Raw genomic sequence first — 24,609 nt, 5'->3', positions numbered from 1 at the left:
TGTCAAAGGATCTTGAATATTGTTAGAGGAAAATCAACATAAAAGACAGAGGTCTCTAGAATCTGCACCCAGCAACACAACAAAAAAAGATCTTGGGGCTCCTTCAGAACTGACCACAAAACAAAGATGTCAAAGGGCCCCTAGAGGCACCTGCAGCCTGCTTTTCAGAGATGCAGAACCTGCTGACACCAGCAGCATGTACAATTGTACTTGCTGCCACAGGATAACCTGAAAAAAAATGCGACTCTGGCCTATGCATGTGTCAAAGCTTTGCTTTAGATTTACACTGAGGAAATATACCAGGGCCTTATGGAAATAAATTGGTGATCTCTCAGAAGATATTTGGCAAATGTGTGACAATAAAACTTTGCCCATGAGTACTTGAAATATTTCCCTTTCTTCTTCCCTACTCTTCTAGAAGTCACATATTCTACTCATATTATTTTATAGTTATTTTATTATTTTTTCCATCCATTTATTGAGTTTTTTAATTACCCTAACTGCATATTATCATGTCAGCATTTTCTATTAATTCTTTTTTAAATCTGTTCTTTTTTACACCTTTCTGTTTTATCTTATGATTTCTATGTCTTCCTGTATCTCTTTGAGCATTTGAAAAGTACTTATTTTTAAGTCTCTTGCAGTCTTATTTTAATCCCCAGTCATTAAGGTATAGATATTCTCTCCGATGCGGTATTTCCTTGTACGAGTTCTAACATTTTCCCTCAGCCCGTCTTAGGAGCAATGAGGTGTGTACAATGAGAGTCCCATTCTCCAGGTCAGCGACTTCCAACCTTTTTTATCTCATGGCACACATAAGCTAATTACTAAAATCCTGCCGCACGGCAAAAATTAGTTTCTGCCAATCCAACAATAAAAAAAATAGGTATAATTTTGATTTATTCATACCAGATGGCTACTGTTGTGTTGGCTGTGGTCATTTTTCATATGACAGTCTAAGGGTAAAGAGGTCAGTGCCCCTGACTAAATAGTCAGGTATTGCATGTTTTAAAAATCCTTGCAGCACACCTGTTGGAAATTGCTGCTCTAGGTATAGGAACATTCTAACAGACAGTTTCTCATTTGCTACTGTCAAGCATTTTCCTATTCTCCAGTTGTGAGATGATCTTTCTATTAATTTCATGGCTTGAGGTTACTGTACCCAGTGAACAGTGTGAATTCTCAACCAACATAATCATGTGTCATCAGCCTGGTGTTACAAATTCTTGCAGGCAACTGTGCACCCAGAGCCTAGGCTGCTGCTTTGATGTTTCCCCCAGTCACTAAGGGGAATTGTAAAGCCCCCAGTTCACTAATATGCAGCCTTTTCTGACTCTTTTTTTTTTTTTTTAGTTTTTTTTTTTAATTTTATTTATTCATTTTTAGAGAGGAGAGAGAGAAACAGAGAGAGAGGAGAAGGGGAGGAGCTGGAAGCATCAACTCCCATATGTGCCTTGACCAGGCAAGCCCAAGGTTTTGAACCGGCGACCTCGGCATTTCCAGGTCGACGCTTTTATCCACTGCGCCACCACAGGTCAGGCCTTTTCTGACTCTTGACTTCATGCAAGTTAGTGCAGCACTAGCTCCTCTCAGACAAAGACAAATCTTCAGCTTGGCTTCATCTTCCAAAGTGGGTTTTGAAGACTCAGAAGCCAGCCAGTAAGCTAATTAGAATTTTTCCTTGGTCCTTTGGCTTCAGTATACACACTCATCATTCTGATCAGGTTGAAGACAGATCATTTTCATCATTTCTAAATTGGCCAAACATTTTTTAAATGTTTGACCTATTTTATCCAGCATTGGTTTGTGTCTGGAGGTAGAGAAGATTACATCTCAGACTTCCATGTTAGCCAGAACTCTCAGCATCACTGTTTCATTGTCTGTGATAGTGTATCACCCTCTCCTAGCTCTCCTTTGAAAATAGGATTCAGAGGGAGGTAACCGATTACCTTAGTGAAAGATACAATTTAGATTACCTTCTATCCTGACAAACTGGGCTGCCTAATGGTTCTGAATATCACAATGAAGAAGAAAGGATGGAAAGGGGAAGAAGGTAGAAAGAAGATGCTAAGGACACCAAGAGCAAATTTCCCCAAGTTCCAGTCCTCAAAACACATAAATATACTATATGTATACATATCTATACATATATATTACTGATAAGCAGGTAGAAAATTAAAACTAGATGCCAACTGTTGACCTTGCACCCGGGGCTGTACTCTAAAGCGTCTCGAGGGCCACAAGCAACCTGTGACAGGAGAGAGATTTAGGAATGTTAACCACAGCTGAGCAGGTCAGCTTTGCTTAACTACCCAGGATCTCTCTAGAGGTTGAGCAATACTCTGATGATGTAAGGCCTGATCTTACCAACCTCAGGAGCTCCAGCTCTCACCCTCTCACATGTCCTAACCAGCTCCCTTCCAATCAGTCACCGGGCAGAGAAAGGCTGGGAAAGGGTAAGGGGGAGAGGGAGTAACAGGCAAAAAGTTAATCACCCTAAACGCTACTCCTGGATATCAATCATCTAAGCCTTCCAGACTCTGGGTCTTGTCTCCTTAATGCAAATGCTCCCAGGGAGCACGCCTTTGTGTTTGCTTTCCATGGTGTTGCATTGTGTCTGAGAGACATGGACACTTCAGCTACTGGAACAATTACTTCATTTTTATCTTTCTCATGAGTGCGTGAAGACCTGGAGCTCATTTTCAACTAGCCTGTTACAAAATCATGGTAGGTCAAAAATGTGAGTTAGCCCTGGCTGGATTGCTCCTTTGGTTAGAGCATCCTCCCAAAGCACAGAGGTTGCTGGTTTGATCCCCAGTCAGGGCACATACAGAAATAGACCAATATTCTCCTCTCTTTCTCTCTCTCTCTCTCTCTCTCTCTCTCCCCTTTATCTCTGGCTAAAATCAATAAATTTTTTAATGTGATTTAAGGGGCTCCAGGAAGACCCAAAGGCTCCAAAATTTCTTCTACTAACTGTTCCTTTGTGTCCAATATTCATAACAACTCTTTCATGAAAGCCTTGTTTCCTATTGAAATGCAATCCCCCACCCCACCCCCTTAATCAGATTTTAATCAGTTGTCTGAGACTGACTCTGGTGTGAAAGAATTGTTCTTTAAAGCAGAGATCAGGACAGGGAGGGTAAAAGAGGAAGCCACTGAAAGGGGCTTAAATGATGCAGGATTAGAAACCAGTTAAACTTCCCGTGATGCCTGGAGCTAGACTCTGCTCACACAGCCCCCCTCCGGGCTAACTTGGTTGTGGACCATCCCATCCCATTCCCTCTCAAATACCTTTGTTCCTCATCTGAGCTGAACACAGCTCTCCTGAGTTTGCCTCTTCATTAACTCCCCTTTCAGCTACTATTTATCCTCACTTTTAAGTTGGTGATTTTCAGTCTTTAGTTTCATAAAATGTTTGGGGACTAGAAGAAAGAAAAACCAGCCTCAGCTGAGAGCTGAACGTCTCTCAGCCTCCATTTCCCAGTTCTTGCTGGCAGCTTATATAAACTATTGCCACTACAAGGCACCTCTTTAGTTTATACAAGCAGCTAGCAATAAAGGACTCACTCAACTCTGGGGAGAGGTTTCTCAATAGTTTTCTCATCTTTCCATTGTCTCTGCACCTCCCCAGCTCTCTTTAAATACTATGGGGCATACTCTGTCACTGACCTTGTCTAATCATATTGTCAGCAATTGCAGTCTAATTGGAAAGCAACTTGCCGTAGTCATTCCTGTGTCGTGTGTCTAATTTGTACATTTAAAGATACAATTATCCTAAAAAGAGGACTATTGCTTGCAGTTGGTAACATAGTGAAACATAGTTAGACATATAAACTTTGAAACTAACATATTCAAATGAATGCTGAAATCTAAGTCAGGATTTTATGTAAAAAACTGGTCCCAGAATTTCTAACAAAGGCACATTTGATAAGAATGGTTTGCTTTTTATCTAAATATTGTATATTTATATTTTTAGGGAAAAAATGAAAGAAAATGTATCCTGACCAAGCAAGAAGGAGATAGCTATTCATAGCTTAAAATTAGATCTGAGATCTATAACATCAGGATGCTGCACTGTATGCCTGAAAAAACATCAGTCTGGAAGCTGGTAGACCCAGGTTCTGCTTCTCTAACTTGCTGTGTGACTTTATGTAAATTACTATACCTTTCTGTGCTTTATCATTTTCACCGATGAGTTTACAGCTTTTGCTTCTTTCATTAATTTAGTCAATCAACAATCACTTATTGAACTGGAAGCCTTAAATATCAGTCTCAATGGAGAAGCAGACAGAGTAATTTTCTAATGGAAGCATTTTGAAGGCACAAATTATATTCTATTAAACATGTCTGAAGAAGAGGCTTAAGAAGGAATTTGAGATTTTGTACCAAAAATACTAAAGCATTGTTAATACCTGTTCCCTCCCACTCAATAGAATTGAAAGCCTGCTGAGTGTGATGCAATGGATTTATACTATTGAGAATTTAACACTGGCCACAGTTCCAGCCCTCATGGGTCTATGGACAGAAGGAAGCACAGCCAACTTGACTGTTAGTCCAACTATGACAAAGTACTCTGATAAAGACACAAGGAGTGTGTTAGGGAAGCTCAGAGGAAGGCAAATGTCTTAAGGATTAGAGAAGGTATCCTTGGAGAAAACTTTAAAGGTTGGACCTTAAAATTGGAATGGGTTTTCTTCCTGCTCCATGACTCAGGTGCGAGTGCAAAGCAAGTGTTTACTCAACATAAAGCAAAGGACTTCAAGCCCTACAGATGGCCCTCTGTCTACTCAGCACACAGTCACTGCCTTCTTGGTGCACAGATGACAAGTTAAAAATATAATAAACTCCTTGCCCCTAAAGGATTTATAGTCACTAGACGCCAGGAAAAAATAAATAGCAATGATACCAAATACCATTTCTTTAGCACTTGCGAAGCTTCAGATACTTAACATGTAATTATTTAATATTTAGCCCTCACAAAGTTTTCAAAGTAAATACTATTGTCCTCATTTCAGATATGAGAAACCTGAGGCTCAGAGAAATTAAATGACTTTGCCAGTTTCACACAATCCATAAGGGTCTACAAGGCGAGCTCTCTTGTCTAGCTGGTAACACAGCCCCTTTCCTGGAAGTCAGTGAGCTTTGACTATTCCTTCTACAACTCCAGCAGGGAGAACCATGTAACGGAACTTAAACAGATGAATGAACATTTACTTATCATCATAGATAAAGGACATTTTAAACAAGACCAGCTCAGTTATTATTTGCCTATGTATTTTTAGCTTCTTGTGGCCGTGTTACTTTATCTGTTACTTTATCTGAAAGGGGGAGAGAAGGCATGTGTAAGAAACGAAATCTTGAAGATTGCTACTAACATTCCTTCCTTCCTTTGCTGATACTCTGAAATTCCCTCTTCAGGGGCATCACAAAACAAATGTCTTTCTAACATGATCTTCATAAGCTGACATTATTTTAGTAAACGACAAACATGTATGTCTCAATTAAATCGCACTCATGCATAGTCGTGGAGAAGAGCTCTCTTCTGCCCCTCTACAGCCAGCACCCTAGACCTCAACAGGAACAACTCCACCATTTTTTACTTTGCTTCTTTCTAAGCATTTGTTTAAACAAAATTTTCCAAGACACAGAAAAAGCCTGAACACAGACTGAACTGGTTGACGATTCCCAATATCTTGTGTGGCCTTGACCAGCTGAATCAAAGACTCATGGAATCAAAGACTCATGTTGGAAGAGAATCCACTCACTTACTTTCTAGAATCCACCTTTTTCTCCAGGCAGTGGCAAAGTCTCATAAAATAGGAAGCTCTTTTTAAAAACCTTCTTCCTTTTCCCTGAGTATACAAGTCTCTTTGCTGTAAAAGCAGGCACATTTTCAGGACCAACATGAAGCACAAAAGGGCCTGGACTAGGGCGTTTGGCTGCCATGTGGGGTGGAATGGGGACGTATACTGCTCAGAAATGGATTTGTGAGTCAGTGAAAATAGGCCTCCGAATTTCAAAATTCTAAGTAATTCAGACAATGTAGCAAAGTGCAGAATGAATAACAGCTCTGCACGAAGGGTGCTTATGAGGGTGCTACACTCAAGCATTCCAAAGAGGAAAAGAAAACAATCAATGTGACTCAAACACAGAAGTGGCCAAAATTGAGCTCCTTGTCTCCTCCCCTGCCCCCCCCCCCCCCGCCGTAACCCATAGAGGAGGCACCTTTGTGCCAAGAATAAGAGTTAATGAGGTGGAAAATGAAGGGGCATAAAAGACAGAGTAATTATGTATTACAGAGTGAAAACAGAGGCCAGAGGGAGGATGAGAGCCAGTAGGGGGAGGGCAGGTCATGTTACAGGAGTGGCAAGGATAGCAAAACATACAATAGATCCCAGAGAGATTATTAAGGAAGGTTTTGGGATGTTGTGGGATGACAGAAGTAGACAAGAAGCCCACAATAACACTCTCTCTCTCTCTCTCTCTCTCTCTCTCTCTCTCTCTCTCTCTCTCTCACACACACACACACACACACACACAGTATTTCTTTAGTAAAGATACCTGGGATATATGACAGAGAAGAACTCAACACTGGCTTACAGGGAGCTCAGTGTTTAAGCTGACAATAAAAACAACACTCTCTTCAGGAGGCAAATGGCCCAGGGCTCAGGGTCCTTGCTGGCAACCTGCTGCTCTCCTTCATGGGTCGGCCCACAGGGCTGCTCCCGAGGGAGCAGGTGCAATGTGTTAGGAAGGATGCTTCACCGAGCCCCTGCCTCCACCCCAGCTTGTCAGAAATGAAGGCTGGCTGTCATAGAGAGCTGTCGACCATGTGACTGGCTGCCTTTTAATAACAGAATCCCAGAAATAATGAAAATCACTGAATTCTAGGGCTAGTAGGAACCCACAAGAGCAGCTGAATCAATAATGTTGTTTTATAGATGAGGAACAGAAGCCCAGAGAAAGAAACTGATTTGACTCAAGGAGAGTGGTTAATTAGTAGCAGAGTTGGGACAAGAACCTAGGTCTCCTGGCTCCAGTGAAGCAATAAAAATAATAGTAAGCAGCATCCCCTTTGCATCACATTCTATGCTTGTTCCTTCCTGCATGACGTGCATGATTCACATGGTCTTCAATAGCCCTGCAAATACAGGGGATGCTGTATAAAATGTACTGAGGGACAGAGGGTCTTAGCAGCATCTCACTGAGGAAAATGGATCTCAGAGAGCTGCAGTGATTTGCTAAAGTGATAAAGGACTTCTTGCCACTCAAGAGACCTTGCTTCCTCATGTGGCTCTGCATTGCTACAGTTTAGGGAGCTGGGGGTTCAAATTTTTTAACCTGAACACCTCCTGGGGTCAGTATGCTAATGGATTTAGTAGTCCCCATTGTTAAAATGTTGTTCTTTCTGGCATGCTGGATTGTGGGGGTTGTTTCATTAAATAATTGAAAGAGCAGAAAAAAAGCCAAGGGCCCATAATTCAATAAGAAGCAGGCACCCGGTTGGCCTGACCTGTGGTGGCACAGTGGATAAAACGTCAACCTGGAAATGCTGAGGTCACCGGTTCGAAACCCTGGGCTTGCCTGGTCAAGGCACATATGGGAGTTGATGCTTCCAGCTCCTCCCCCCTTCTCTCTCTCTCTCTCTGTCTCTCTCTCTCCCTCTCTCTGTCCTCTCTAAAAATGAATGAATGAATAAATAAATAAATAAATAAATAAATAAATAAATAAAAAGGCAGGCACCCGGTATGCTCACCCTGAGAGGCCAAGCAATTCTATCACTGGTAGCAAATACTGTGTCCCTAAGGAAGAGAGGTCTCTGGCTAAATGAAGTCAAATATAGACTTAGTTTCAATGGGTATTTTTGGTTGGATGTTCCCTTTCAATGTGGCCAAGCAACACTCCTACATGACTCCTAATTAATCAGCCAGTGAAAATTTTCACATTTATTGTGGATAGCCATTTTTCACCAGATGGCAGATGCAAAACTCACATCTGATGGGAGGATCATTTGTTGAGCAAATACAAGATGCCATGCAGGGAGGTAGACTCTTACGTTAGTGTAGAAGGGACTTAGGTGAATAGAGGGCAGCAACAAACTCCAAAATGTCAGGGACCTTCAGGACAAGTTTCTTCCTCTTACCTACTAGTGCAGGGTGGTGTTCCTCAGCACTTTATTTAGGCTCCCAAGACAACAGCAGCTTCATTATCTTTAATTGTGGTTTACAAGGTTGCCCTGGGCACCTCCAGCCAAGTCAGATGGAAGGGAAGCAGAGAATGGAGGAGCATGCAGGAGGGATTCGGCCAGCATGGGGTGGCACACATCTCTTCTGCTCACATTGTCCCCACAAGGCCATGCCTAACAGCAAGAATGGCCAGGAAATGGATTCTAGCTGTGCACCCAAAATATAAGGGGAAAATAGATCTTGGTTGACAGAAACCTCTTCTATGCTATATATTATATCAATAATTCTCATTAAAATCCTAAAATGTAGTTATAATTACCCCCAAATCTTATGGAGGTTGGCTGACCTAAGGCACACAACTAGGCAATGATAAAGGTAGAATTTGAATTCAGGCCTGTCTGGCTTTGAGGTTCATTCTGCCACTTACATATACATATGAACTTAAACAAATATACGTGAGTAGGACTCTGATAAGCAAGGCCATTAGTGAGATTACTTGTGTAAGACATTCAGCATCATGCCTGCTGCACAGCAAATATCTAATAAATGTAAATTATTACCATCATCATTATTCCTGCAGCCCTGAGTTACATAAGTGTCCCAAACCCATAGAGAAGTTACCATTCCTAACACGTTAGAGGCCCTCCAACCTTCTCACTTCCCTTTCTCTGGCTTCTGCCAAAACCGGCAGACCACTCTGAAGCCAAGTGGTGACCCCACAGAGGTCTCTTCCATTTCTCCTCAAAACAAAGTATCTACTCCCTTATTATCCTCCCAACTCCTTGTCTTCCATCACTTTAAATTCAATGAATTGTTGCTTAAACAATTTCTAAGAGGCATACATAAAGTAATAAAGGACTCATCTACCTTTTCTAACTTCTAACTTTAATATAATTCTACCTCCAGAAAATCTCTTTCCCTTTCCTTCTTGCTCTTTTCCCTGCTTCACTTTTTATCGCCTTCTTTGAATTCAATTTGCTTTCCCAACAACAACCCTACTCATGGCTCCCAGTCACGAGTACTAGATAAAGTCCTGGAGCCAAGCAAAGTTAAACTCTTATGCCATCACCTTCTACTCTACTCTTTTCTCCACTAGCCACTCCATTTTTATTTTCTTGCATATTACATACATTACCTTGACTCTACTCCAAAGTTTTACATAAATCATCGGGATACTTAATTGTTTGAAAACAGATGACTCATAACCCACATCAAACCTCTCCTGAGTCATCACATGACTGACTGTTTAGAGCTGCTAGCCTGACGGAAATTGCAAAGAGCCATTATTACAATAATGATGGTGGGAAATGAAGGGACATTCGCAAGAAAGACTGGAAAAAAGCAACTGAGAGGATTGAAGATCTGTTAAACTTTGAAATGTAGTCAGAGATGACCCCAGAATTTAAAGCTTGGGTTGGTTCAAGGAGCCAAGAGGATGACAGATGGAGCCGTTGGCTGCATCTGTGATTAGGGAGGGGAGGAGAGTTAGAAGAGGAAAATAATAAGGCTGCTCTAGACTAGCTGTCCATGAAGGATTAGAGGAACACATAACAGATTATGACTTTGGCAAGTACAGACTTGGGACTCTGGTCTAGGAAGGAAACTTGTTCCAATGTTTCAATAGAGTGGTTTTAACAGGGCAAACTTGAGGAATACTAAGACAGAGCTTGAGAAATGCTGACGTCTAGAGTGGTTTGAGAGGGAAAATATGGTATATGGGAAAAAATAATAAAAGGTATTGAGTCCTCACTGTTTCCCTTGCTCTGTGTTGGGCACTTGGCAACCGTCACACACTTTTCTCCACTTATATCAACTTTGTACTCCTGGATTCTCACTCATGTTGCTTCTACATTGTAGATTCTTGAAAGCAGGGGAACTGCTTTTTCCTGTCTTTCATACTCTATATTTGCATAGAGGGTGTACTAAAAAGAGCCTGTCCCATGAGTCTCTGCTTGGGACTTTGTCTGTGGAAGCTGAATATGCATGTTGACTTGCCAGAACTCAAGTACCATGCACTATGGAGGATGGGGGTGAGATTTAGTTGTTTTATAGGTATATTGCTCCCAAAAATTATTTCTACTCTATCAGAAGCTAAAACAATAACAACATCAGGATTTTCTGAAATGAAAATAGTTTTCCCAGTTAATAGAAATACAACCTATCTGATTTCTGCCATTCTTCTGTGGCCCCATGCATGATGGGTTTACATCCCAGATCAACTTCACTTACTGGCTCTGTGTACCTCTTTTTCCTCTCCTGAGAAGGAGCTAAGAATGGTACTTACCTCATAGGACTATTGGGAGGATTAAGCAATTTAACAAAGCACAAAAATATTGCCTAGAGCATAAAGAATGTGTAAGAGCTTGGCCTGTGATGACACAGTGGGTAGGGCAGTGGTTCTCAAAGTGTGCGCCCTGGCACTGGTGCACCCTAGAAGATTTCCAGGTGTGCTCTATGGTATTCCAGGGAAATATGTGCCTGTTGGGGACCAAAAAACCAAAAGGTTTTTGGAGTTTAGATTTTTGGGGGACAGAGGTATGGGGAATTGGCTGTAAGCTGACAGTCTGCCCAACCCCCCCCCACCTCACTTGCCCGATTAGGTTGCAAAAGGCTGTTAAGCTGTGGTGCTGGGTTGTTTACACTACCCCCCATGTTCCCCAGAAATACTGGAGGCAAGTTTCTTTTATCTTTTGTTTGGTGTAAAGTTAAGATGATATGTATGGTGGGGGTTTTGGATTGATGATTAAACATAAAGAATTATCTCTTGAAGACTTTTAGATTTCTATAAATAAGAATATGTGGCAATATCTAAAAAAGCTTTGAACATTTTACTACAATTTTCCACATCCTATTTATGTGAATTAGGATTTTCTACCTCAACATAATTAAGAGAAAAAAGAGAGGAATTCTTCAATGTATTGACGAGGAAATGAGAGTTTGCCTTTCATATATATGCCCAAACATTGAAGAAATCGCTAGGACACATTAGGCTTATGTTTCTCATAAACATAAGAATAAAAAAACTTAGCACATCTGCACTGGGACCTGCCAAATTTACTAAATGTTACTAAGAATGTATCTATATATATATGTAAAGATAACGTTTTTGTCATTTTATTTTATTTCTTAACCCCTCTTTTTTATGAATTCTAAAAAGCACACCTCAAAAAATGTAACATAAAAATGTTTTTTAATGTCAGAATAAATTTAATTTTGTCATATTTATTTCATTTAATTACTATAAAAGCACGCTTGGACTTTATATTTTTTTCTTCAATATTTGACTTCATTATTATAACAAATTTCTCAGAAATTTGTTTATAGTGTGCCTACAATTATTTGTGAGATTTTAAATGTGCTCCAATTTCAAAAAGGTTGAAAACCACTGGGGTAGAGCATAGACCTGGAATACTGAGGTCATCGGTTCAAAACCATGGACTTGCCCGGTTAAGGCACATATGACAAGCAATCAATGAACAACTAAAGTGAAGCAACTATGAGTTGATACTTCTTGCTCCCCCATTCCTCTCCCTCCTTTCTCTGTAAAATCAATAAATAAAATCTTAAAAATTAAAAGGAATGCAATGTGTAAGAAACGTTAGCTACTTTGACTCTGATTTTCAGTCCCTTTTCTCATCTGCTGAGGAAAGCAAGGGAAATAAGTAATCATCTATATTTATCTGTAACAATATTTAAAATTAAGAAAAAAGTAAAAATGGACACAATATTCTGTTATTGTTATATTTGAAAGAGGGAATTGAATTCAGATGTCTTAATTAGGGGGAGTCACTGAGGGTGCTTTTATCTCTGTCTCATTTTGGGGACATCTTTAGAGAATTTTTTAGCAAAGACCCACCTTACTCAGAAGAATGGAGCAGATGAGACATGTCAGGACAGGAAAGCAACTACACGTTGTCACCTGAGGAGGTGCGAGGAGCTGCTTGACAATGCCCTTACCATGTCTGACAACATGCCCCCCTGCTGTGCTGGCCCTCTCCTGAAGGGAACAGCGTCCTTGGTAGGTTATGACTTCAGTGGTGACATTCTTATTAGGGCACCTATGTGCTCTGCTTTATCTCCCTTGTTGGCCAACAAATCAGATAGCGGTCTCACTGTGGGTGAGACTCAGAATGCAGTCTGGGATAATGCCATAGCCCGGATTGAGGATTTAAATAATTGGTAGATGGGGTTCAGAGAAGCAGTGCCAGGGCGTTTGCTGGCACCATTTTCCCTAGCATAGTGTTTGGTTGGCTAACCCAGCATTTTCCAGCTGCAGAGGAACTCAATCCTAAATTCTTCCACAAAGGAAGGAAGGTAGACTGTCAGCAGGCAGTGTAACTTCTGAGTCTACCAGGTGACAAGCATTGTGATTTCACACATACAATCTTATTTAATCCTTTTGATGGCTCTGTTTGGTATTTATTATTTCCAGTTTACAAACAAGAAAATTGAAGATCAGAGTGACTGACTCTGTAACTTGCCCAGAGATACAGCTAGTAAGAAAGGGGGGCAGGATTCAAACTCAGATCTCTGTTGTAAAGCCTCTGTATATGACCCTAAGGGAAATCTAAATGATGGTAGAAGTGTATTTTTGGAGATTTTTATGAAATTTTATGGCATTCATTTTTATGGGAATTTTTACCTGCCCTGTTCTGTATTTACTTAAATTATATAGCACATTTCCAGAAGAATTGGGGGAGTAGACATATGGTACAAACACAGACAACCACACATATTATTTATATATAGCATATATGCATAATATATAATCACATATAAAATTAAATAATATACAATTATGTATACTATATACTATATATATATAAGCATATCATTATTTATATACCTGTAGTTATGTTCAAATGCAACACGCCAACAATACATTTTATTTTTTCAGTAACTCAGATGCAACCCATCAGATAAAGATAGCACCCAGTTAAGGAAAGCCTAAAATACTAGACTCACTGAGTTGGAGATAATTATCATAATATGACCCAGAACCGGTTTTATTCATCTTCAGATCCCCGGCACTGAGTATAGTGCCTGAAACACCAAGCGCTTAATCAAAAGTTCTTGAACACTTGTTGAATGAGTTATTCACTCTTTTAAAGATTCACTCCAAGGTTCTGCTAAACAAGAAGCTTCCTTCCTGTGCTAACACACAATTTGATTTGCAAATACTATTTACTGCCAGTTTTCAAGAATACAGCTTTATTGTGCAAGAGCAAAGATAGAAACTCTTTTCTAGTCTTTCAGAGATAATTCATTCATTCAGCAAACACTTGGCTGGGAGCGGGAATACTAAGATGAGAGGCAATGTCGCTGTCTTCTAGAAGGTATTTGCCTGGTGAAGGAAACATTTGAGAATGTAAACCCAATGCAGTGTGTAAGGGCTATACAATAGAGTGTATGTGGGAGCAGGGGATGGATCCTAGACCACAGGAACCTCAGGGAAGAAAAACAGTCAACTAAATTTGGTCTGAGGTTATTATAAACAAAAGAAAGAAATTTAATTCAGTGAATATTAAAAACATTTTAATGCAATCAAATCCCCTAATATGTCCAGTTAGAGAGGGCTTTATTGGATATACAAGGTGGGGCAAACATAGGTTTACATTTGATCATACAGAAAAATAATATGATAAGTAAAAAGTAGTAATACAAGAATAAACTCTGTGTTTCATGGACTCACAACTGTAAACCTACATTTTCTCTACCTTCATTGTAAAAACTGCTGTGTACAGTCAGGAGAGAAAGGAAAAGATGGGAAAGATCCAGTTGGAGAATATCTCCTATATCAGAAAAAGAAAAAAAAAAGCAAAGAAGACATTTCTGTATTTGATTTCTCTTTACAGCCTGTTCTCTAATTTATAAATGTCATTGAAATTCTCGTGAGACCTTTAATTGCTGGTCACAATTCTTTAGTTCTTCCTTATCCTATAAACCCATAGCAACTCTGCTCTGAATGAAAGTCACAGCATTCGACAAATGAGTATCAGGGGAAATGGCAGATAAATTAATACCACTCTATGATAGGTTAAAATTTTTGCTAGACCTGGCTGAATTCTACTTGCTCATTCACTCTCTAAAGCAGGGGTCCCCAAACTTTTTACACAGGGGGCCAGTTCACTGTCCCTCAGACCGTTGGAGGGCCAGACTATAAAAAAAACTATGAACAAATCCCTATGCACACTGCACATATCTTATTTTAAAGTAAAAAAACAAAACAGGAACAAATACAATATTTAAAATAAAGAACAAGTAAATTTAAATCAACAAACTGACCAGTATTTCAATGGGAACTATGCTCCTCTCACTGACCACCAATGAAAGAGGTGCCCCTTCCAGAAATGCGGCTGGGGCCAGATAAATGGCCTCAGGGGGCCGCATGCAGCCCGCAGGCCGTAGTTTGGGGATCCCTGCCCTAAAGTCTCTCCTACTGAAACCCACCCCTCCCTCTCCTTCATCAGGTATAGAGGCACACCTTGTTTTATTGCACCTCACTTTATTGTGCTTTACAAATGGAAGGCAGGGCCTTCTCTACCAGTGAAAATATTATGACCTGCTTTATTGTGGTGATCTGGAACTGAACCCACAATATCTCTGATATCTCTGAGGTGGGACTGTATTTGTATATGAATGCCACTCCATTGACCAGAAGAATGCAGGCCTGGAATAGAATTTGATTGTGTCTCTGAAACTCACTCCAGACAGAATGCTCTGATAACCCCCAGTACCTCATACAAGCATACTTCCCCTTTCTTCAAAGTAATATGGAATTTTATGCACAGAAAGAACCTTAAAATTCACCTTCTCTAAGCCCCAATCATATGCTTAAGCATCCCTACAGTCAGGCCAGTCCCCTCCTGTTTTCTCCCCAATGGTTGTTTTGTCAGTTCATGGGCCTCATCTGGGACCCAGAGAGGCAGAGCTGAAGGCATCCAAATGCTATTAGTACAGCAGACCATATACAAGTATGTGTGTCCTTTGTGTGCCGTACTAAATGTACTAAATGTAAAAACCACTGGGACAAAAGCCTAATTCACAGACAAGCTAGCCTTGGCCATCAGACTTGGCTATGTTACCTACAGAAAAGAGGGTGAATAAATCCCAAAAACAAACTTTATCTCCTTTGCAGTTTTGCAGATGCTGTTTTTGAACCTGGAGACTACTTTCCCTTCAACTACCCACTCATCCACTAAACATTTGTTGAGTACACTTTACATGCCAACTTACCACTAGACGCTCGAGATACAAAGAAAGAAAGATGAGGTACCACTCAGAAACACAAAGTGGGGTTGGGAAATTAAACAATGACCCCCCTAAAAAAATGACAAAATAATGCATTAATTGGTTTAACTGAGAAATGAAAGAAATCTTGTGAGAAGGTAGAGGAAAGGAATAATTCAATGATGACAGAATAAGGGAATGCTTTCCAGAGGAAATGTAGGGTGTAGGTTTTTTATAAAATCAAGTACTTCACTCCCCTTAAGTTGATTTGGACTCCTCTATCACGCCTTTCACATTCACTCGTGTGTGTGTGTGTGTGTGTGTGTGTGTGTGTGTGTGTGTGTAAGAAAGATCCAGTGGGGTGTTATTAATCATTCTTGTAGAGAAACTTGCAATGCAAAGCGTGACCTCAACACCAGTACCATCCCCTTACCTGAGGTATTAAAAATGCAGAACCTCTTCTTGCCTACTCAACCTCTTCCCACTGAGAACTGAATTTTAACAAGATCAGCAGATGACTCATATGTTCATGAACAGCTAAAAAGCTCATCCTAGGAGAGCCTCATCTCTACAAATGAGCTTTCCAAGGGGTCAGGATCCCACACCCAAGAAGGGCAGCATTCAATATCTACCTTGGACAGTTCCCAAACTTTTGGTCTTAAGGTCTCTGTACTTTTCAAAGTTATTAAAAACATCAAAGAGATTTGCGTGTGTGGGTTATAGCTTATCGACATTTACCATACTAAAAATTAAAACTAGGAAATAATTTATTTCATTTAAAAACAATAATAAATTCCTACATGTTAACATAACTAACAGTTTCCATGCAAAAATAACCACCTTTCAAAAAAGAAGAGTGCCATGATTTTACATCTTTGCAAATATTTTTAACATCTGGCTTCATAGAAGACAGAGGCATATCTGCTTCTGCATTATAACTGTTCCCATAACATATGTCAAGTAGGACTCCACTGTTTGCTCATAGAATAAGAGTTTAAAATTCCATTTTAACACATCATTAAGATCACCTCTCCTGTGCACTTTTACCTTTGACTCTAAGGGAAACACCATCGCACCCTGAATTGTAACGATTATAATGATTTGTCACAACTGCAAAGAAAATTCTTAACAATCACTTTGAGACAAAAAAAAAATGATTTCTTATTTAGGTAAGTTCTTTGGATGTAAAGATTCCACACCCTGCCTTCAAAGACCACCTGGATGATCCTCATAATTGTGTGTTACCATCGGCAAGCCAGATCACCTCTGCCCATCTAACTGGAGATAGGATTAGGTGCACTGAAAATAAAGGGAAGCTATGTATTAAAAAAATACTTTGTTAGTTATCAATCCTAACCAAATGTAAGGCATTACTACACATTTTCCACATCTCTGGCTGTACATTTGTGGTGTTGTGACTTTTTGATGCCATTCTCTTACTTATGAAAAAATAAATCTAACTCATGCCTGCTCTGTTTTATTCTTTTCCCCAGGTCCTGTCTCCAGGTTTCTCTTGCTACTATTTTGTCTCATTGCTTCTTGTGCTCCAAGAACCTTATTTATCTAATTTAGTGTCTTAGCAGCCACAAAAAAATTGGCCCTTGCTCCTGAAGCAAATTTTAAGACAGAAATCATATATCTAAAAGGCACCTTTGGTCATCTAGTCCAATGTTTTACAACCACCAGTCTGCAGACCGGTCAGCCAGAAATTTCGTGCCAGTTCACAAAAAAGTTACCCACCCTGCTGTTATATGACTATTATAGACCAAATAATCTTAGTCAAATACGCTTATGCTCAGGGCAATTTCTTCCTTAGCAGTCCTCAAAATAATTCTCCTATTTTCACCGGTCCCCAAGTGTAAAAAGGTTGAAAGCCACTGCTCTAGTCCAGCAGTTCCCAATCCTTCATGCACCTCAGAACTGCCATTTATTGGAGAATTAAAGGGAGAAAAAACAATGCCAGAGTCAAACCCCACATCAAAGAAATTCAATGCTCTGTTGTAGACCCAGGCTTCGGAACTTGTTAAAGGTCCACCAGAAGATTCTAATGTGCAGCCAGAGTTGGTAAACTCTAATACAGTCCAGTTCTTCACTTTACAGATGTGGGGAGGAGAGGGAGGCAGCCAGGTCAGAAAGGAACCTAAGGTAGAACGAGGATTTGAACTCAACCTTCTGGCCAGACAACATGACCAATATTCTTCCATTGTTCTCTTAATTCAGAGTTCTCAACAAAAAGTAAACAACAACAACAAAAAAATGGAGTTTTAGACTTCTTCCTTTTAAAAAGGGCATTTTTCAAATAACTTGAAAGTATTTTTATATACAATAAGACATATGCACCCATTTTAAGTTTAAAGTTTGATAAGTTAGACAAATTTATGTACAGCTATGTTACCACCTCCCTAACCTTGAAAGAGAAGATTTTCACCAGCCCTGTCTCTTCCATGTCCGCAACCTCCATCCCAGGCCTCAGGCAACAATTACCCTGATTCCTGTCACATAGATCAGTTTTTCCCGTTTTAGAACCTCATCTAAATGGAATCATACTGTAGGCATGCTTTTATGTCTGCATTCTTTCACCCAGCATAATTTTAAAAATTCAGTGATGTTGTATCAGCAGTTTGTCCCACTGGGTTGCTTCCAGTTTTTGACTATCACACATAAAGCCGCTATGAGCATTTGTGTACAAGTCTTGGGAAGTGTATAAATTTTTATTTCTCTTGAGTAAATAGAGAGGAGTGGAAATGCTGGGCCCACTGTGGCATGGGATGCAGGGACACGCAGAAAAGGGTTTAGCTGTGTTGTCAGCCAGGTTGGGCTCACACACAGGGGGCGCTGTTCATGAACACAGAAGTCAAAATGCCAATGCCATGGGCCTGTTGGGAGGAGTGGGGAGAAGGTATGTAGAGTGCTGGTAAACAGGAGGCACTTAACGAATGATAACAGAAACAACTGGAGGCAGAACTGGGTTCACTATTCTCAGTGCGGTACTTCTCTACCACCGGTCGCCTCTCCCCACCCAGCCCCTGGACCCTCTCCTGTCTTCCAAGGTGAAGCCATAAAATATGAACTGCCTTCTGAATTAATTTAGAAGTGTTTCTTGGCTTGTTTGTTCTATTAATTGTTAGTTATCTTTTAAGGAGAAATGCCTATCAGTTGGGCAATATTTGCTGGAGATATTGCCACCAGCTGTGACCAAACCCACTGGTAACCTGGAAACAGCTTTCCCAGGCTAGGACTCCATTTGCATTCACACACCCTCTGCCCTCCAGCCCTTTCCTCCAGGCCTGTTCTCCACCTGTGCAGCTCTTTCACGCCTCCTGTCAGTGTGCACAGGAACACTGCCTTTCCCCTTGCCCACCGCCCCTCCTCCTCACCCCTGCATCTCCCTGTGCTCCTTCCACTTGCAGGACAGAGCAGCAGGATGAGTGACCAATGGCTGATGTGTTCTATTACACTCACACACACACACACCACCCTCACCTATGTTCAATGGTAAAAATTACGAAGACTTGAATTTACCAAATCATAAAAGATGCTCTCATAGAATAAGAGGCACTTTTCTCTCACAAAATGTCTCCTCCCTTTTGTAGGCTTGTGAGAAATGACCCTGCCTTCTCTGAGTAGACAAGCTCCTCTCCCCCATTCCATGTCACCAGCCCCCCTCACTGAGGTGGCTGATGTTCACAAGCACACCTCCCTCCCCCACAAGGTGCTCTCCTGTCCTGCCCTCCAGATTGGTCCCCTGATCAAGGGCCTTTTTAGAGCTCTCCCACCAAATCCCAGGCCGGCAGACAGGGCTTCTGCCTCAGCCAATTTGGATGCATGCTCCCGGTGAGATTTCCTGAGACACTCTCAGCCTCAACATTAAAACTGCATGAGTCTTCCTTGGGAGGCCTAATAACAGCACATTTCATCTGTGAGCCACTGGATAAACACTAACTGATTAAGCCACTCTCTTTCTTTATGAGCTCCCAGCCTCTGCATAGTGGACTTTCTCCACTGCCCTCAAATTACTCCAGCAGGAAAAAGGCTGGGGCCTGAAGGATCTTTGGGGGGTATTTTAGTCCAAGATAATATTAATGCCAAAGATTTCACTATAGCAACCCCCACTTGGGAAATGAAATGAGGGGGAAGGGCTTCAAATCCATGTTTATCTAAAAGAGACAGAACTGAGATTCTCCTCTCCTGAAGCCAGATCGGTAGACAGAGAAACTTGACTCCATGGTCTAGGGCAGGGTCACTGTAATACAGTCCATGGTACCAAAAGCAACCTGCCACTTGTTTTTATAAATAAGATCTACTGGAACACAGCCATGTTCATTTACTGTTATCTATAGCTACTTTGACTCTAAATATCAGTTGAGTAGTTGTGACTGAGACTAAAGTATCTGCTGAACCAAAAATTACATAGTATCTGGTCCTGTAGAAAAAGTTAACTGACCCCCAGTATAGGAAACTTAACGTTTGTTCCCATCTTAGGCATTCCTAAATATCTTTAAGCAAATCTCCTTTCCTCTCCAGACCTCAGTTTCTACACTAAAGACTGAGAAGCCTCTAAACTGAGTCATTGCCTTGGACTTGTTCTCTCATTGTTCTCTAACTATTAGCATCTAATTTATTAGTTTTATTGCAGCAGACTTCACTGAGGGAAGAAAAGTGATTTGCGAGTCTCATGAATCATTTTAAGCACCAGCCTTGATGCTAAGCTCTAAGTCCATTTATGAAGTGTAACCGAACTGACTTGAATTATGTTTCTATCTTTACAGAGAGATCTCGCAGAATGATGTCTTGGAAGTGATAGAGGCGAATGTGTTCTCCAATCTGCCAAAATTACATGAAATGTAAGCAAGAACCTATGGGGTTTGCTCATGACCATTCTTTGTAATCACCTTAAATTCTGCTTATATTTCTGGGAGGCCCTGGCTCTGCTATGTTCTCAGAGCCCTACAATTTCACTTTAAATGTCAAAGTCAGCCCAGAGGGCACTCTTAGGGTCCCTCTGACTGGTGGGCCAGGCACCAGTCCAGAACCTAGTCTCTTTCCCAGAGTTGTTTGCATAGTAAACCTAAGAACCTGGCTCTGTGGCTGCAGGCAAGTACCTCCAACTCATCCTCTCATTCTTAGTTATTCCACAGTCAAAGCTCAAAGTTAGTCTCTTATGATGTAGTGGAAGGTGAGTAGTCCTAGTCTAACTACTAGTCTATACAATATAATCACCAATAAACCTTGGCCAAGATGTAAAATCATTCTGTGACTTAGTGCTCTTATCTATAAAATGGCAATAATGTAATTGCATGCCTCATAATATGATACTGTGATGAATGTATGCTATGACATATGATATACATGATATAATGAATATATAATATAAATTATATCTAACACATCAACTGCCATGATTGTGTCATAATTCTTGAGTCCTCTATACTTGCGATCAGATTGCCTTTCTTTTTTATTTTATTTTATTTTATTTTTTCAGAGACAGAGAGTCAGAAAGATGGATAGACAGGGACAGACCGACAGGAACAGAGAGATGAAAAGCATCAATCATTAGTTTTTCAATACGCATTGTGACACCTTAGTTGTTCATTGATTGCTTTCTCATATGTGCCTTGACCATGTGCCTTCAGCAGACCAAGTAACCCCTTGCTTGAGCCAGCAACTTTGGGCCCAAGCTGGTGAGCTTGCTCTCAAGCAGGCGACCTCAGGGTCTCAAATCTAGGTCCTCAGCACCCAAATCTGATGCTCTATCCACTGTGCCACTGCCTGGTCAAGCCAGATTGCCTTTCTTTGTTAACAATCTAGTTTATAACATGTCAATACTCATACAGATCCACTCTGTCTCCCATCAGCTTATAATTATCATAAATTACTTCATAGAATCATAGAATGTGAAGGCTAGAAGAGACTTTAGAAACTATTTCATCCAGAATTTTTCAAAGTAGATTCTGTAACATTAAACACTCAGGAATTTATTTTGTTTAAAAAAGAGGAAAAGAATATTCTATAGTCAAATAAAACTGGGAAACATTGAGAAAATAAAAATAAATCTAGATTCACTTACTATAGGAAAATTTCTCAGAACCTTTAATATACAGTTGGAAACTCCAAAAAGAATATTGTTTTAAGGAATTCTCAAACTCATGTCATTTGAAAGGTCTCTTCTGTGAAGCATTTATTAACATCTCACAACATTTCCATGAAACACAGTGTATGGCCAGTAATCATGGACATCATAGCCACCAGTCAGGTACAGATTTACATTAGATTTAAACAGAAGATACAATGGAGCCAAAAACTGATGAGCCATACCTTTATTCTAGCTTCGAAACTGGCTGGTGAGTAAACACAAACACACGGGGCACCAAAACCCACTCACACATTCTCTGTTTCTACAACCAGGAGAATCTTTTCTGGTTTATCCTAGAATCAAAGGCCCCCTACCAGTCTAAGTTACCTCTGGTTCTCTATCTCCTTCTCCCTGCACAAACTCTGCAAAAACATGGCTTCTCCTCCAGCACCCAGCCATCATGGCTGCCTTCTCTGCAAAAATGGCCTCCTTTTCCTTCCTTTTTCTTCTCTTAAAACCTTTTGGTGTAGAGACCTGAAGATGGCAGCGGAGTAGGCAGATGCACAGACTCCCAGCTCACACCACCGAACTGGATTATAAACTAATTTATGAACAATCAGTGTGAAAAACCAAATCTGGACTACAAGAACAATTCTCAAAAACCAAGGAGCAAAGAAGAAGCCACAACAAACCTGGTAGGGAGCACCTGAATCTCTCCTGCTTATAGGAACGAAGTGGGGGGGTGAGGCTGAGAGCCCAGAAGGGATCTCACTCCAAGGAAGAGAGCAGTAAATAGTGCTCACAACTACTTGCCTGGTGAACAGGGAACAAGGTATGTTGAAAGGGCAAGCTTCTCTTCCAAAAAGAAAGGGGAGAGAGAGAGAGACAGACAGTGAGGGGGAGAGGAATGAAGGTGTCACCCTGAAATGATGACTCATTCAGTGCTGGAGGTGGCCATAGCTGGGGGAGGGGCTGATCCTTCCACAAAAGAGAATACAAAGTACTTCCAGGTCACAGATCTCCAGACATCTCTCCAGCTCCAATCAGCGAAACAAGACACAGCTGAAAATAAGAAGTGGGGAGGAGGGGCAGTAACTCAGGTCTCCATGGAGATCTGAGATACACTTCCCCCTACTGAAGTTGAGAAAGCAACTACCCCAGAGAGATTAACTCGCAGAGCTCAGGTTACACCCACCACATTCCTGGATACAGTTAAAAATGAGCCCCCTGCTGAGATCAGCAAACAAGACAATCACCTGTTAAGAAAACAAACAAATCAAGACTTCAAAGCAGCCCAAATCCAAAAGTGGATTACAAATAATAGCTGATGCCAACCCAAGAAGACCTAGAAATAACACAATTGAAAACTGGAGGCAGACAACACCAAGGCTAGACTCAACCAGCCCTACAAACAAAACACCCAAATACATAGATATGAGAAGACAGAGAAGTGCAATCCAAATGAAACCACAGAGAAACATCCAGAAAATGAACTGAGTGATACGGAAATAACCAAACTTCCAGATGCGGAGTTCAAAATAATGATTGTAAGGATACTTAGGGATTTTAGAACAACAATGGATGGTCATTACAAACACCTAAATAAAGAAATAGCAAGTATAAAAAAGGATATTGAAATATTAAAAAAGAATCAGTCAGAGATGACAAATACAATATCAGAAATGAAGACCACAATGGAAGGAATTGAAAACAGGATGGATAGAGCTGAGGACCAAATCAGCGAGTTGGAGGACAACTGGAATGAAGGCATAAAAGCAGAGAAGAAAAAGGAAAAGAGACTCAAAAAGTCTGAGGAAACTCATAGAGAGCTCTGTGACAACATAAAGAGAAATAACATCTGCATCATAGGGGTTCCTGAAGGGGAAAGAACAAGGGATAGAGACTTTGTTCAATCATATCATAGCTGAAAACTTCCCTAAATTAATGCAGGAAAAAGTCACACAAGTTCAAGAAGCACAGAAAATTCCATTAAAGAGAAACCCAAAGAAACCTACACCAAAACACATCATAATTAAAATACCAAAGCTAAGTGATAAAGAGAAAGTATTAAAAGCTGTGAGAGAAAAAAAAGCTATCACCTACAGAGAAGCCCCTATAAGGACAATATCAGACTTATCAACAGAAACACTTGAGGCCAGAAGGGAATGGCAAGAAATATTCAAAGTAATGCAAAACAAGAACCTACAACCAAGACTACATTATCCAGCAAGGCTATCGTTTAAAATCGAAAGAGAAATAAAAAGCTTCCCAGAAAAAAAAAAATTAGGAGTTCATTACAACCAAATCAATGCTGCAGGAAATGTTAAGGGGCATGGTGTAAACAGATCAAAGTGTGAAAAGAACATAGCAAAAGAGGAATATAGCTTTAAAGAATAAAATGGCAATAAACAACTACATATTAACAATAACCTTAAATGTAAATGGATTAAATGATCAAATTGAAAGATATAGGGTAGCTGCATGGATAAAAAAAACAGGACCCGTACATATGCTGTCTACAAGAGACACACCTTAAAACAAAAGATGCACATAGATTGAAGGTAAAAGGATGAAAAAAAAACATTTCATGCAAATGGAAATGAAAAAAAACTGGGGTAGAAACACTTATATCAGACAAAATGGACCTTAAAACAAAGAATATAGTAACAAAAGAAAAAAAAAAGAAAAAAAAGAATATAGTAAGAGACAAAGAAAGCCACTACATAATGATAAAGGGAGTAATCCAACAGGAAGGTATAACTATTATAAATATCTACACACCTAATATAGGAGCACCTAAATATATAAAGCAGACTTTGATGGATTTAAAGGATGAGATTAACAGCAATACTATAACAGTAGGGGATTTTAATACCCCACTAACATCACTAGATAGATCCTCAAGAAAGAAAATTAACAAAGAAACAGCAGACTTAAAGGACACACTAGATCAACTCGATTTAAAAGACATCTTCAGAACCTTTCACCCTAAAGCAGCAGAATATCATTCTTTTCAAGTGCTCATGGTACATTCTCTAGGATAAACCACATGTTAGGGCACAAAAGCAGTCTCAACAATTTTAAGAAGACTGAAATCATATTAAGCATTTTCTCCAA

At 40.2% G+C, this 24,609-nt stretch overlaps 1 protein-coding gene across 1 annotated transcript in view; it reads left to right on the top strand.

Annotated features, from left to right (window-relative positions):
• Positions 1–24,609, top strand: part of FSHR (follicle stimulating hormone receptor) — a 225,127-nt gene that overhangs the window by 99,587 nt on the left and 100,931 nt on the right. Inside the window, exon 3 of the mRNA XM_066266462.1 lies at positions 20,189–20,263. Coding sequence (XP_066122559.1) covers positions 20,189–20,263 — 75 coding nt within the window. The remainder of the gene's footprint in view (positions 1–20,188; positions 20,264–24,609) is intronic.

The sequence above is a fragment of the Saccopteryx bilineata genome, chromosome 3 (assembly GCF_036850765.1).
Source record: "Saccopteryx bilineata isolate mSacBil1 chromosome 3, mSacBil1_pri_phased_curated, whole genome shotgun sequence".
Lineage (NCBI taxonomy): Eukaryota > Metazoa > Chordata > Mammalia > Chiroptera > Emballonuridae > Saccopteryx > Saccopteryx bilineata.
Note: the sequence above shows the minus strand (reverse complement) of the source record. Positions and strands in the feature narration are given on the sequence as shown.